This window comes from Episyrphus balteatus, chromosome 3, assembly GCF_945859705.1.
Source record: "Episyrphus balteatus chromosome 3, idEpiBalt1.1, whole genome shotgun sequence".
In the NCBI taxonomy this organism is placed as follows: domain Eukaryota; kingdom Metazoa; phylum Arthropoda; class Insecta; order Diptera; family Syrphidae; genus Episyrphus; species Episyrphus balteatus.
The window spans coordinates 37,821,426-37,835,403 of NC_079136.1; the positions used below are offsets into that span (position 1 = coordinate 37,821,426).

Consider the following 13,978-nt stretch of genomic DNA (forward strand, 5'->3'; position numbering starts at 1 on the left):
AATGCACCTTATTCATGTTGATCTGACACAAATATCTGAAGTGTAGTTTTTCAATTTTTTAAAATCTGCACCTTATCTTCAAACCAAGAAAATTAGGACTTGCGGACATGAGATTTTTTTAGATTTTTGAGGGTAGTTAAAGAATATCCAAACAAAGATTAAAATGAAAAAATTAGCCTATTAGCACTTATTCCTAAGATGAACAAAAATCTTCTTTAGTGCATATCCTAAAATTTGCCCCTCCATCAAAAAATACCATTATTTCGTAGGTATATATATTTTTTGTAATGGATTGTTTTGATTTTTAATAATGATGGATTCTAAAATCTTCATGCAAAATTTAGTTCATCTACCATAACTTTTAAGGGTTTTTCGGCAGTAAGTTTGCAACTGTTATAATAATATGAGTTGACAGATGAAAAACAGGTATAACTTTTTCCAGAGACGTCAGATTGTCTTGATTTTAGATTTTTTGGAATCAGCATTAAAAAATACCTTGAAATCATGTATTATATGTGTATATAATACCATAGCCTATTTTTGCTAATTTTGAAAATCTCCATTTCGCGATTTGACCTTGAAATCGCGACAAGCGGACATGAGATTTTTCTAGACTTTTGAGATATGTTATAGAATGGCAAGAGGAAGATATTGAGCAAAAAAAATTTCTACTAACATTCATTCCGAGGTTAAACCCTTATTTGACTGGATTATTTTCATTTTAATAGGTACACAAAAAATCATTAATTATTTTAGTAAAAAAATTAAGAAGTAAAACAGTGGAAACAAATATTAAACGTGTAAAAAAATTACATAAAAACATTACATTCCTCGGAAACTATGGCACGAGTACAATAACTTTGGCGTCAAGAGTTGTAGATGAATTTAATTTTATAATTATTGTAATTCTGTCTTTCTTTACCCTAATTAGGTAGGAGTGACAATTTTCAAAAAAAAAAAAAAAAAAAATACTCTAAATCAACAAAAAAATTAAACAACGGCAACACTTAAAGTTATGAATTATACCTTTTTCAAAAGGTAGAATCTTATACTTAATTCTTATTAATTTTTTAAGTTTTTAAATCAAGTTATTTCAATCAATTGTTTTTGAAATAATCGATTTCAGAGTTAAGATCATAACTTTTTTATTCATTAACATACATTTTGAAGGGGTAAAAGGGATAAAACTTTCAATGAAAAAATCAAAATGTATTCGTTTCTTCATGTGAAAATTGTATTTTTAAATAATATTTTTGCTCTTGTCCTTACAATAAATTTATAGAAATTACAGTTAAATTATTAAATAATTAAATTGATAAAAAAAAATCAAATACCTTATAAAAACTAAAATTAAAGAAAAATAATCAACGATTAACCCTCTGTCGGCACACGGGTGCGAATTTGGCAAGACAAAAATTAAAAAATAAGGATTTTTCAAAAAAGTGATCGCAAAAAAGTCTGTTTACAAAATGGTGAAAATATATTTTTTTTTTGAATTTTGAATACAATATTCGAATTCTTCGAAAAATTCTATATCAATTTCATATATAATTCTCCATAAAATATTGAGACTGAAAAAAGTTCCAGCGACATGAAATAAGTACAAACCAAATTCGCACCCGTGTGCCTACCACGTCACAAAAAAGAGGTGTGCCTACAAAGGGTTAATCTTCGTTTTCATCTTCATCAAGATATTTATTCAAGTCCTGTAAAATATCTTGTTTAAATAAACGTAAATTTCTATCAGTCAATTCCCTGAGTTCAAAAAGAATACTTTGAAAGAACATCATCGTCGACTCTTCTCGTGCTTTTTCATCAACGATTTCCTCTTTAGCTGTGAAACTGTTTTTAGCTTGAGGCGTTTTAGGTGTTTTTGAAACAATAACCTTAGAAATTTCATTTTTGTTTTCATTTGTTTTCAAAGTTACAGTATTTTTCTCAGGAATATTAATTTCTTCAATTGTTAAATTCGTTCCATTTGGAGACATTTTCAGTCGCTTAGAAAAACTAGCAGACGGATCTTCAAGTTGATGTTCATTTCGTTTCGGTATAAGAATATTTTGATCATTTGTACTGAGTTCTACTCGACACTTTTTCAGTGTATAATTATTAGATTCAATAGCATTCACAGTTTTTTCTTCTTCTATTATAGGATTATCTTCAAAAGCATTCTGCATTATTTCTTCAGATAATGATTCTTCTTCTTCAGATTTAATTGTTACAATACTATGTATATCATCGTCAGTTGATTCGGTTCTTTGATTATTGAATTTTAAATTTATTGTTGAACTATCATCGACTTCGACACTGTTTGTTGAACTGTTAAGGTCTTCATTGTTTGTAGAAATGGTGATATTACGTTCCTTTGGTGGTCGTTGCATAAATTCATTGAGAAATGACATTTTACTCGCTAGATACCATTCGGCTTTCTTTCTTCGATTAACTCCATTTTCATTGTTTTCCATGTTTTGCAGGTGTCTAGCATATGAGGAACGTAAACCTGTCCATACTGTTCTACATTCTGAAACTGAAAATATGGAAATAGTTAGAAAAGAAAGACATTTTATCTAGCACATAGGTAATACAATACATTTAAAAATGAAAAAAAAAAAAAAATACCATACATGGAAAAAAAGACCACCTAAAAACAATGGAATGTTGCCATTCAGAAATCCGCTTGTTTTTATGTGGTCTTTTTATCCGTATAGAAATTAGGGTGGTCCTTATTTTACTCTGCGAAAATTGAGTGCGACGCGCGCCGACCGACGCCTCCTAAATCAAGTTCAAAAAATGATTAAAAAATACCCTATTTTTTTCATATTTTTATCTCTAACCCTTCCTGGCCCTATATTTATAAGAAGTTGTTACTAGAGCGGGGGCGATATTCTGTGTCGTGTTGAATAAATGGCGGATGTTTGATCATTCATACGTATAATATACCTATTATATTATATACGTATCATACCGTATGAATGTATAAAAGTAAAGAGGGCGCCACCGTTTTTTTTTTGAAGAGGGTAGGTATAAACTGTAATGCAAATGCAAATGATGAAATATTGAAAAAAAAAAAAAAAAACAAAAACTTCTTAATGAAATAGGGTGTTTTTTTCTTTAGGAGTAGCCTAACCTAATGGCAATTGGAGTATTACACAAAAGTTGTAACTTTATTTCGTTGATTTTTCAGTTGTAGTTATTTTTAAATTTGCTTACGGCAAAAGACAAAAGTGGAAATATTTAAAGAATCATACCACATATTCCAGGGTTGTAAAAATATCAATTACAAAAATGTATTTGAAATTAAAAAAAAAAAAATCATGTGTGCAATTCGCACGTACTAGAAGTGAATCCTTAAAAAATCATTTTTCTTCCGAAAAAAAAATCGAATAAATTTATCTTATTTTTATTCCATCACCTTTAAATCCATATTTTTTATATGACAACCTATAATAAATTTTAAATCATCTGAAAGCTTATTGTCTCAGCTTAAAATATTTATATCGACCATGTCTATACAATATCTACAAAAAGAGCTAAAATTATTTGAACCCAATCACTTTTCATCAAAAAAAAACAAAAAAATCAATCTTTTTTCTCTAATAACGAAATTTCAAACTGATATTAAGGTACTTCCTACACTGGTAGCTGGTCATCGGCAACATATCTCCATAGGTATTTTGAATTATTATTTTTCAAGTTTTTCAATTTAAGATTGTGTAACTTGTAGAGCAAGTACCGTTATGTGTAATATCAAATGAAAGGTAATACTATCAGCATGCTCAATAAAATTAAATAAAATTTGTATGAGCTCTAGATCAAAAGATATAACGTGTTTAAAAAAAGAACATCTTTTTACCGTTATCTCAAAATGTTGACTATGAAATTAATTGAAATAATTCGCACAATTAGGGTAGAGTTGCTAGTAGCCGGCCCCTTGGATTCTGTCTCATAAAAAAAAGCACAGAAACGGCAAATATCAAAATTTTCGAATAATTCTTGAAATAAAATGTACTTTATTTAATAATTTTTCGGTATGGTTAAAAAAATAGTTAATAATAGTTACCAAAAATATTTTATTTAAGTTTTTGTGTAAAAAAAGTCCGATTCTCCTAAATCCGGCCTTTGTTTCCTATATTCGGCCATCAAGTGTCCCATTTTCGGCCACTGACTTTATAAGGTCTTAAATAAATTGAATGTTTTTCATTAAAATTTTTGTGTTTTAAGAACTTAGAAACAATTTTGAATGTTAATAAGTTATAACATCAAATGATTTAAAAATGTATTTATTTTTTCCCATTTTTTAAACTTTTATCAATAAAAGGGGGCCGAATTCAGGAAACTCTTGAATTTCAAAGCTTTTTTTTGTATTCTATCTCCGGCCCCCCTTAAAATTACCAAAATTCACATCCTTTTCCTATTTAAAACCTATTTTATTTGAAGAATAATATATATTTAATAAGAAAAACAACATTTCAAAGCATTAGCTCTGAAATTGTTTCCACAAAACACTAATTACGATAGGAGGTTTCGGCAGTAAAATTTAAAAAAACCATACCCGATTGGATCACTTCACAAAAACTTATTTTTTTCTAAGAATACTGAATAACAAGAATAATAAGAATTATTGTAATTTTAGGAGAGACATTTAAAAGAACAGAATAAGAGCAAAAATTTGAAATAAATCCTACGAAATCACTAGTTATAAGGATTTTTCTAAAAGGTGGCCGGCTACTGGAGAGGGCCGGAATTAGGCAACTCTACCCTATAGTTTATTTAATTAAATATCTACAGTATAATTCAATCATCTATCTATTAAAACAAAAAAGTTGTAATCAATTGATTTTTCCTGTCGCTTTTTCGTTTCATCTTGTTTCAAATAATACGATACTAAAGAAGTTTTCACTTCAAAAAATAAAATATTTATTGCAACTGAAACAAATTTGCATTAAAAAAAAATTTATTGCAAGTGAAAAATATTTGCATTAAAAAAATTTTATTGCAACTAAAAATATTTTGCATTGAAAAAAAAAACTTATTGCAAATAAAAAATGTTCTGCATTGAAAAAAAAATTCAATGTAAAATGTTTGCATTAAATATTTTGTTCTTAATACCTATTAGTCGAATTTCTTACAATTTTTACTATTTTCATTTAACCTAATCCAATCCAATTTTCAAAATGTAATTGATGGCAACTCTGCACACACGATTAAAATCAACTCAAATATACATATGTACATAGGTACAGTCCATACAAAGACCACATCAACATTATACAACAAAACATACACACATTGCATTGAATTTTGTATCGATTAAAAGTAGGTATCTCACCTTTTTTATCCATTATATCAGCGACTTCTTTCCATACTGCTGAACAAAATCGTTTAGATTTATACTCGAACAATGTTGTATTATACAATACAGGACGTGCTTTAACTAAACTTATCATCTGATGCACATCGAACATTTTTTAATTTTATATTAAATTGCTCTCAAAAATTAACTAAATAAAAGATCAAAATGACAACAAAACACGTACACACGACAACAGTACACGTCCACACAAGGCTTATTCACTTATTTATTGATTTATGCTTGGCATACATCACAATACGCAGTGCTGCATGGTATCTTGCATGGAAATGAATGGCGTAGGAAACAAAAATTCATCGGTATTCAGACTAATTCTATGTATATACGAGAACCTACACAAAACAGTAGCAGAACCAGATTTGTATTTGTATTTTACGTAACGTAGAGCTCTTTTGTGCAGTGCTGTCGTATTAAAATATTCTTGATATCTTCGTTAAAGTGTATTAAAATTTTTATATTTCTACCAACATATCGTTGCGGGCGGTTCAAAACTAAAACTATTTAAACGCACTTAAAGTATGTATGTAGGTAAAGTACTAACAATTAATAGGACACAGGGTGTTTTCATAAACGTTGGAAATTTGAGCTATTACAATCGTCTTTCTGCTATATTCCATTGAACACACCAAATACGCACCTGCGTAAGTAGAATTATCAGCTGTGGTCACTTAATGTTCATAAACGTAAGAAAAAAAAAAATAAAAAATGACCACGGAATAAGTTTTGTTTAAAAATATTTCCTTTTTCAATTTTCGAAATATTGTTTTTAATAGCTGCGTTCCTTTGGAAATATTTATCTACTGCTTAGTACTTAAAGCTGCTTTGTACTACTTTTTCAGTATAGCAAAAGTAGTTTAAAGTAGTTTTTAAGTACTAAGCAGTAGATAAATATTTCCAAAGGAACGCAGCTAATAACACAGAAAATTTGTAATTCGTGGTACATTAGGGTGGCACAAAAAATACTAGTGGAATAACCGTCTTAAGTAACAATTGAAACAACTAGAAAGAAACTATCGATGGAAAAAAGTATATTTCTTTAGAGTGTTCAAAAAAGTTTTTTGTTTTTGCATTTTTGAAAAAAAGTGATTTTCTTGTGCACCGAAATTATGTTACATAGGTGCGTTTTTTGTTATGGTAATATTAAATTTGTATCAAATAAATAAAATCGATTTTGTTGGTTAAATTCCAAGAGTAAAACAGGTATGTATAACAATTTTCTAAGCCCCCTAATGCAAAAATACTCAATTCTACATTATATTTCATTTACCATGTTTTATAAACATTCTCTGTAGTGAAAATCAATTTTTTGTTCAATCACAAGCAGCTGAAGAAGATAAAATCTTTTAGAACCACCCTAATACTATTTAAATAGTAGAAGAAGATAGGGACACATAGCAACCATACGTTAACGAACGTATGCCGTAGTTCGACTTCAGAGTTCAGCGTCCTTTAAACCTTCAGAAAAGTATATTTTGGTTCTGAATACCAAAACAGAGTTTAATTTTGTAGACCAGTGTAATGTATCCATTGCGAAGGAAGTCAAAGCAGTAGAGCTAGGCAAATCGTTCATTTCAAAAGATCGAATCGTTCAAAGATTGATTTCACCAAAGATTCGGTCTTTTCTATCAATCGTTCTTTCGTTCATTTAACCGAAACCATTTCTTTTTCACTCATTTCGTTCTGACAAATGAGAGAAGAAACAAGAAATCGCGTATAACCTGAAATATTAACATTTCAATGCAACCATATAAAACAATTTTTCGTTCATATTTTCTATGAGAGTTTTTTAAAAATCTAATTATCTCCGCTTTTTTTTTTGAAAATATATTTTTGGAAAATTTTAATGGTAAATTTGATTAAGGCATTATGTCTCCGCCAAGTTCGAAACGTCGAAATAGATACATCAAAATTAAAAAGAAGTCAAGGTCAGATATTCGATAGAAATTCCCAATCGAATCCGATTCAATTCAAACTCTGAACCTGCTTATATAAACTTGTATCAGTTGTATGCATGGAATCGAAATGATGATTGAGAATGAATGGAATGAACGAAATCCGAGTTCTGAGTGATTTTTTAGATGATTTTTGATTGTGAACGATTTGGATGAACAAAACGTTCTTTTCCACTTCGTGGTTTTTGATTGTAAACGATTTGGATGAACGAAACGTTCTTTTCCACTTGGTGGTTTTTGATTGTGAACGATTTGGATGAACGAAACGTTCTTTTCCACTTCGTGGTTTTTGATTGTAAACGATTTGGATGAACGAAACGTAATTTTCTACTTCGTACTTTCTTATTTTATGAACGAGATTGATATAAGGATTGATTGATTTGGTTTATAGTGATTGCAATCACACTCAGAATTTTCGGTGAACGGGTCAAAAAGACCGAATCAATCACGATTGACACAGCTCTACAAAGCAGGCGGAGTACCTAAGGGTTTGCAGTTGGGGGTGCTCCTCCAAATCCAGGTGCCGGCGCGAATGCCTTTTACATTTCTACGTGTTGACTGCATTTTTTGTTGAGTATCACACAAAAAGGTTGGTGAATATAATGACGATATTTTAAAACCGTGTTATCCTTACACAATGATTTTACAACGATTTGTTTCCTTTTTCGATGTATGAAAAGACTGTGATTGAATGCAACAAAGTTTTTCTATTTTTTTTTTTTTTTTTTATAAAAACAAAATCTCGTCGTTAATATTTATTATAAAATGTTAACAAAACCATATAAAGTAAATAATGCAATTTTTAAGACAGAATATTTAAATATTGTTAATTTCTATTTTTTTTTTTAATTTTGTGTATGGCAACCCTTTAAATGCCATTAGTTTGTTATCAATACAAAAACAATCCACAAATGTTTATTATGCACATAAACACATACAAAAAGTAACTACGCATTCAATAACAACAATTTCTTACCTTTTTTACCCACTTTTCCAGCTATTTCATTCCATATAATAGCGCATTCAGTTTTAGTTTTGGATGATTTGTGATTATACAACTCAGGACGAGCTTTAATTAATTCTATGAGTAAATGAACATCAAACATAATTTAAGTCTTTTCTTTTAACCGGCGCAATTGAAAACTTTATACTTGCTTTGCAATTCGAGTATTTTTTCAATATCAAATATCATAAAGAGACAACAATTCAAGAAATACACCAAAAGCGTCTACACATCGCACATTCATTTATTTAATAATTCAATTCATTGATGCCAGTCACAAAGCACGCTGTCGCTGTGTCTACTACAGTCGCTACAGCCGCTACAGCTACAGCAACAGCACACAATACAAAAATATACAATGCACACATTGCTTTTGCCTGCCATTGCTGTTTGGGGTGTAATGTATTTCATTTTTTGTTTTATGTTTTCGTTCAGAGTCGTCGTTATAAGGTTAGAAAGTAGTTACAATAATGTTACTGTTTACTACCAATGTGTATTGACGCAGTGTACGTATAGAAGTACCTATAACGATTTTTATTTTCAGGTTATATCTTTTTGAAGTGATAACGTCTTATAAATCGTAAACACTGACTGCATGCACCAATAATCATTTTTAACAAAAAAAACAAAACCGACTTCCATGGATCAAAACTGAGTTTTATGTTTTTGAATTTAATAGGAAACAATAAATTATAACACTAAAAGTGTCTCACCAACCCGGACAATGCCCCAAAAGTTAAAAAGTGATAAAGAACAAAAGTGAAAATTTTCAAACACATTTTCTGATGGTTTTGGTTTCCCAAAATGGAAAAACATTTTGCAAACATTATGCAGAAGGCTTATATTTTGGTTAAGAAAATAATTTGTATCAGTAGTTCTTTACGAAAACCAATCGCTTTATGATGAAAAAAAATTCTTTTTTAGTTTTCCAAAAAGTGACAAATGTTGTTAAGTCTTTACAATATGTAGATAATCTTTTTTATCAAAAAGTGGTTGCCTGTAAAGTCGGTTTACGGACGATAATTTTACGTGATAACTTCATAAGAAAACAGGTTGTGTGCTTTATGCTTTTGTTCACAAAAACAATCGGTCCATCACCCAAAAACTAATTTTTTTTATAAAACAACCTATAATAAATTTTTTACCATCTGAAAGCCTATTATTTCAGCTCAAAATATTTATATCGATCATGTCTGTGCGACAACTACAAAAAGAGCTAGAATTTTTTGAACCCAATCAGTTTTCATAAGAAAAAGCAAAAATATCAATCTTTGTTATTTTCTCACGGTAAAAATAACTTGGAACAAAAAAATATGTTTTTCCCTTTATTCGGTCAAAAATCATTTTAAAATACCAATTTTTTGCGCAAACTTGCGCATGCTCATAGACTAGGTATATGTTTTATAAGCTTTAAAAAACCACAAAACTGAGTCTTATAGTTTATATAGCCAAAATTGAACGAAATTGAAATTGGACCACACTGCAGGCCATAGCTTTCCAATACAAAAAGAATAATCAAAATTGGTTTACTCAGTCAAAGTTATGAGGTAACAAACATAAAAAAAAATACAGACGAATTGAATACCTCCTCCTTTTTGGACTCATGCTGACGTTCCATATCTCCGTTAACTATTATAAATAGATACAAAAATCTAACATTTATCTTATTTGAAAGGTTATATCCTAAACGTGAAACTGAGAAAGGATTTTTAAAAATTTAATAATTAAATAAAGTAAATAGGAGTAAAACGACATGGTAAGCACAATTTATTTTCTAAACGGTTAGTCGTAGAGGGTTGAATCTTTTTTAATCTTGATTTTTTTTTGTTCAAGTAATGACAGTAGTTTTGAAGTGGAAAATACTGAAAAAAAATGTTAGAGATCTGATACGGATTTGTTTCAAAGTCCCTAGTTTTTAAATATGAATTTTTGAAAAACACCTACTTTTTTAGGCGTTGAAGTGGTTTCTTTTACTCTCAGGAATTTTTAAAAGCTTACAGGACTAAAAGGTCAATATGATTTACGTACGCGTAAGACGAGAGAGAGAAACGAAAAAAAAAAACACTTTTCTTTTACCGTTTACTTATTTTGATAGATATAGATAGGAGAATTTTTAGGTATAGATAACACTGGTTTACGAGAGTTTTGTTGCCGAAACAAAAATATACTTTTCTGATGGTTTTCGGTGTGCTGAACTCGAATCTGAAGTCAGAAAAAACTAATCAGCTCCCGTTTTTGAAATATTACCATTAGAAAATGCAAAAAAACGTTTTGTTGAGTACTTCGGACCTTATTCTTTTATATAAGAAAAATTGTTTTAGTATATTTAGTAGCAGGTTCTAAAAGATCTATTTTCCATCTTTCAAAACCTGTTTAAATCTTTTCTATATCTTTTTTATTGCCCGAGATATCTTTAAATAAAATAAGTGGGTTTGGCATCATATTTATAATATAGGAGATAATGGCGTTATAAAATTTGTGTGGTAGATATTAAATGCCAAACAGCTGAGAATATCTCGGGCAGTAAAAAAGATATCGGTCTTGAAAGATGGAAAATAGTTCTTATAGAAACCGTTACTAAATATTCTCAAACAATTTTCCTTTCATAAAAAAATAAGGTCCAAAGTACAGCATTTTCTAACGGTAATATTTCAAAAACGTAAGCTGATTAGTTTTCGAGTTCAGCACATCGAAAACCTTCAGAAAAGTATATTTTTGTTTCGGCAGCAAAAAAAAAATTATAATTATTTTCATAGTCACATTTCGGAGATAAGGGTAAAAAGATGGTGTATTTCTTATATGTAATATCTTTTTACATAGAGCACTAACAAATTTGACTTAACTGTATTTTCCGACCTGCGGGACGAATATGTAAAGCACTAGTAAAAAGGCTCAACTTTGTTTCAATTATTTTTTCCAGCTGAATTGAATCCGTGTTTTTCCACGATTTGTTAAAAGTTAGGTAACGCTAGTTGTTACTTTTAGTTACTGCCCATACTTAAAATTTTATATTTAAAAAATCCCAGAGAGAATTATTATTTTATCCAGCACTGTTAATTCTTATAAAAAACATTTTATTTTTTCCTACATTTTTTTTTTATTTTCAAAATTGTAGGTATCTTACATAAGAGAAAAAAAAGTATATTTTTTAAAAATAGAAACTTAAGAAATATCTACGATTTTTTTTCGACTTGACAAGTTTCAAGTTAAGTTCAAGACTCTTGCTTAAGATTGCGCCTCTTGTTCATCCAAAAATTTATTCAGTTTCCTGAGAACATTTTGCTTATACAAACGCTGCCTCCTATCGGATAGTGTTAGAATATCAGGAATTAAACTTTTAAAAAATATCATATTCCTTTCATCAAATTCTGAACTTTCAGTTAAACGAATTTTCTTTGCAATAGAAGACGGTGGTGCATGAGATTCTTTTGCAGGATTTTCACAAACTTCATTATTAGTTGGACGTGGTAGTACGATTTTATAAGGACTTGGTTGTTCATTTTTAGAAGAATGAGGTATTTCATTATTATAAGGAATTTCTGGTTCATTATAGTAAGAAGGTGCTCGTTTGTTGATATAAACAAGTGGCGGTGATTGTACGGCAAAAGCATGAATTTTTTCTTCTTCAACTTCAATTTCTTCTTCTGGGTATAAATTTTCAAATGTCCCATCTTGAGTTGAAGTGTTAAAAAATTGTGTACTTCCATCCATTGTGTATTCAGATTGTTCATTGATGGTGTCTTTTTCTTCTCTAGGTTTAACAGTTAAATAATCACGCAAAAACCATAAATGGGTAGCCAAATACCATTTCTTTTTTTTACGCTTATTTATTTCGGCATCCCTTTCGTTTCTAAGATCTCGTGAGAATGCATTACGTAATGAAGCCCATTTTCTCTTACAGTCAACGGCTAAAAAGAAAATTATTCATTTAATAACAAATTAATAAATAATTTTATAAAAAAGATACTTGGCATCACTATTTCTTTAATTTATTTTAATTTATTAAAAAAAAATAATAAAGTATTTAATTTCACAGCGACAGCTCTGGTTTCTTCTACAAAAGAAAACAATACATTCTCACATTTCATGAATTCCAACTACACACACATAATCGATACAGAAACTCTCTACTTTTACCACACATTATTCAATTTTACCATCTTCTTTAAACATTAAATATCGCCAACATAAAATTACACTCATTCTTTAAGATTCATCAACCCTATCAACAAACGATAAAAAAAAAATACATATTTCACTTACGTGTTGCATTCATTTCATCTGCCACTTCTTTCCATAATGCTTCCACAGTTGCTCTATTATTGTGATCACCTTGAGTATTATCGTATATTCCAGGTCGTATTTTTATCAAATTTATTAGCTTAACAATGTCATGTAAATCGTTGAGTTTAAGCATCTTATTGCAAATTTAACACAACCTCACTTAAAATCAAAACAAAATAAACTGAAGATAGACAGAAACTAAAAACAAAATGACACCACCAAACACAACACAAGACGAAACAATATTAATGTTTTTGTTTTGCCATGTTCGGTCGCTCCTTAAAATAAAACAAAAAAGAAGTAGTGGCGTAACACGTAATCCAGTTTTCTTGTTTCCCCTCAAGCGAATTCGCTCTTCTGGGATTTATTTTGTATGTATGTATATTTACTTTTAAGGTCTGAATGTGTGTATCAGTATATAAATCAGAAAGAAAACAGCGCTGTCTACTATTGTACTACAACTTTTTTTGTTGTTGTGAATCACTTTCAATGAGGTAGGAACAACAAGAAATGATTGCGATTAGATTTCAGCAATTAATTTTGTTTTTGTGAGAATAATGCAAAGTAAAGCAAAAATGAGGTACGAAAATACTCAAAAGGCAATTTAATTTAAAAGCTCTTTTTTTAAATACTGAACAAAAATTTTGAAGAAAAATAAAAAAAAAATTAAAGCGTTAAATTATGTTTTTTTTTTTTCAAACAAAAATAAGCATGTTAAAATTAATTAAGATAATGGGCAGGTTCAGAAACGTTAGGGACTAAATATTTAGGTAATTTCTCGGTCTCTGATTGGTCAGCTGTCAAAAAAAATCCTTCAAATTTAGGTAATTTTATTGGAAAGCTGACTGGAAAGTTAGGCAAGAAAATTTTCCCTAAAAATTTAGGAAAGTTTTTTTTGTCAACTTGACAGCAGATTGTTTTTATTTAAAGAATTAATTTAGCAAAATTAAATTTATTTGTGTGAAAAACAACTAAAAAGTGTATTATCGGTTATAATTAATTTTATGTATTCATTAGATACAGTTGAGTGAAATTTGGTGTCTTACCCATGCGATCGGTAAAATTCTTAAATAAATTTTGAAATTTGACAATAGCATCACATCCAAACTAATTTAGTCAATTTACTCAAATTTTCTGAACGGAAATTTGAGTAAATTGACTAAATTAGTTTGGATACGCTATTATTGTAAAGTTTCGAAATTTACTTGAGAATTTTAGAGATCTCATGGGGCAGGCAACAAATTTCACATCACTTTAATAAATAAATAATATTAATTATAACCGATACTGCACTTTTATACTCGTTTTTCACACAAATAGATTTAATTTTGCTAAAATAATTCTGTATTTAAAACAATCAGCTGTCAT

General features: G+C 29.2%; 2 protein-coding genes across 2 annotated transcripts; both read right to left on the reverse strand.

Moving 5' to 3' along the window:
* Nucleotides 1–1,664: 1,664 nt before the first annotated feature.
* LOC129915848 (uncharacterized) lies at nt 1,665–8,710 on the reverse strand. Its single transcript, XM_055995538.1, has 3 exons — nt 8,479–8,710; nt 8,300–8,404; nt 1,665–2,527 (listed from the first exon to the last, which is right to left on the reverse strand). The coding sequence occupies exons 1-3, from the start codon at nt 8,513–8,515 to the stop codon at nt 1,665–1,667; spliced, it is 1,005 nt and encodes a 334-aa protein (XP_055851513.1). The 5' UTR covers nt 8,516–8,710.
* Nucleotides 8,711–11,443: 2,733 nt separating this feature from the next.
* Nucleotides 11,444–12,882, reverse strand: LOC129914628 (transcription factor Adf-1-like). The gene is made up of 2 exons (XM_055993965.1): nt 12,590–12,882; nt 11,444–12,234 (listed from the first exon to the last, which is right to left on the reverse strand). The coding sequence occupies exons 1-2, from the start codon at nt 12,741–12,743 to the stop codon at nt 11,552–11,554; spliced, it is 837 nt and encodes a 278-aa protein (XP_055849940.1). The 5' UTR covers nt 12,744–12,882; the 3' UTR covers nt 11,444–11,551.
* Between the last annotated feature and the right edge of the window lie 1,096 nt (nt 12,883–13,978).

What these genes read in the sequence shown, in the direction of transcription:
- LOC129914628 (XM_055993965.1), bottom strand. Translation starts at nt 12,743, where the DNA reads ATGCTTAAACTCAACGATTTACATGACATTGTTAAGCTAATAAATTTG. An exon ending in AGATGAAATGAATGCAACAC is followed by an intron (nt 12,235 to 12,589) that starts GTAAGTGAAATA and finishes TTTTCTTTTTAG; the next exon opens with CCGTTGACTGTAAGAGAAAA.
- LOC129915848 (XM_055995538.1), bottom strand. Translation starts at nt 8,515, where the DNA reads ATGATATTTGATATTGAAAAAATACTCGAATTGCAAA. An exon ending in AAAAATACTCGAATTGCAAA is followed by an intron (nt 8,405 to 8,478) that starts GCAAGTATAAAG and finishes ATTTACTCATAG; the next exon opens with AATTAATTAAAGCTCGTCCT. An exon ending in TGGAAAAGTGGGTAAAAAAG is followed by an intron (nt 2,528 to 8,299) that starts GTAAGAAATTGT and finishes CCATATTTTCAG; the next exon opens with TTTCAGAATGTAGAACAGTA.